Source organism: Gavialis gangeticus, unplaced genomic scaffold (assembly GCF_001723915.1).
Source record: "Gavialis gangeticus isolate Ggan-Ray unplaced genomic scaffold, GavGan_comp1, whole genome shotgun sequence".
Classification (NCBI taxonomy): Eukaryota; Metazoa; Chordata; order Crocodylia; family Gavialidae; genus Gavialis; species Gavialis gangeticus.
In genome coordinates this window covers 5266632-5268258 of record NW_017729022.1, presented here as the reverse complement: position 1 = coordinate 5268258, position 1627 = coordinate 5266632, and the positions used below count along the sequence as shown (strand labels likewise).

At 38.5% G+C, this 1627-nt stretch overlaps 1 protein-coding gene across 1 annotated transcript in view; it reads right to left on the bottom strand.

Annotated features, from left to right (window-relative positions):
* The window catches only part of TMEM168 (transmembrane protein 168), a 54272-nt gene that overhangs the window by 17082 nt on the left and 35563 nt on the right, over positions 1-1627 (bottom strand). The window contains exon 4 of the mRNA XM_019514554.1: positions 1034-1308. Coding sequence (XP_019370099.1) covers positions 1034-1308 — 275 coding nt within the window. The remainder of the gene's footprint in view (positions 1-1033; positions 1309-1627) is intronic.

Below are 1627 nucleotides of genomic sequence, written 5' to 3'. Positions count from 1 at the left end.
TCTGCTGTAGTGGAAGTCTACCTCTGTGTCCACATCCACATCTAAGCACTGGGGCTCCTGGCGAACTACAACTCCAGCTGGTGGGGGAAAAGGGGAAGGAGAGCGAGAGAGTGAGATGAATGTGGCCCTCAACGGGTCACCAAAACTCATTAACTGTGCACCCTTAGTCTTGACACAATGGAGACAGACTTGCAAGCCATAAATGGAACAAAGGAATGAAACAAGGATAGGCTAAGCACAGGGTTGAGTGAAGAACAGACTTCACAGAATAAGAAGGGGTACCATTAAGTTTAACCCAGAGGCATGTTGGCTCTGCATTGCTAAAAGGAGTGAAGAAAGATAGAAGAGTAACCATTAAAGTGGGCACATATTATGCACAAAAGGAAGTGTAAGAAAGTGTTATTCCATACAATCACTTTTCAGGGCAGAAATATACTATGGCTAATTAGTCATTCATCTAAATGTTGACTTTTATACAGAATTAAAAATATCATTAAACTGATAAGCATGTACTTGAGGTTAATAATATTTTAGTATGTTTGAGAACAAGACCTCTTATGATGAACATTACCTGCAAAAAGAGAATTTTTAAAAAAGAATTACAAAACAGAAATGAATTATGAAATTATTTCACATGATCACAAACCTGACTGTCATTTTGAGGGACACAGTCTTTGTTGCTTCTTTAGACATACCTAGATTTCTTTCTTTTCCTCCAGAAGTCTTAGCATACCACCTCACAATCCAACCTCTTTCAAGCCCTCACTTTAACACCCCACAGTACCTTGCATGCCAGGGAGGTATGTCTCTGTATCCCCCATTCCTCCCACCTTCCTGTGCCAAGTCCCAGCATCCCCTCTGGCCCATAATAAGAGTCATTTGCACTTCACCAATTCTCAAACTGTGCGATTTATGAGCCTACTGAGGTTTCAACAACAGTAAGATACTATTTCATAAGACTAAAGCAATAATTATCAACAAATAGCATTTATTAATGAAAAAATTACTATTAACCGCTCCTCGCAATGATTACCTGCTAGTGCCCATTCACCAGTGCCATGTGAGTGACCACTGTAATACAAAATATAAGTGTCATGTCTGGGTCCGTCTGCTGTCCGAAGCTCAAGAAATGATTTGATCTTGGAATGAAGCGTATCAAAAGAAAGTCCACTTGTAGAATAGTCACAACCATACGTCTCAATCATGTGATATGCAAAAAATCGCTGGATGGCATTGAGCATGCCAGTAGACCTCAAATTTAACTCTTGCACATGCTCAGGTGGAAGAAGAGTTGGTTGACCATCAGGACTAAAGTGAAGGAAATATACAATCATAAATATTTTTTCTTTTATACTTCATGTTCTTCTAGCAACGAATGAAATCAGTTTTATCTGTGCATTTTCAGATTACACATAAACATAACCAAAGTAATTCTTACTTGTACTTACAGTTGGGACTCCAAATATGATTCAGATAAGACAATACAGGCATACCTCGTTTTATTGCGCTTCGCAGATATTGCATTTTTTTTACAAATTGAGGCAAGATCCTCCACCAGCAAAAAGATTATGACTCTCTGAAGGCTCAGATGATGGTTAGCATTTTTTAGCAATAAAGTATTTTTTAA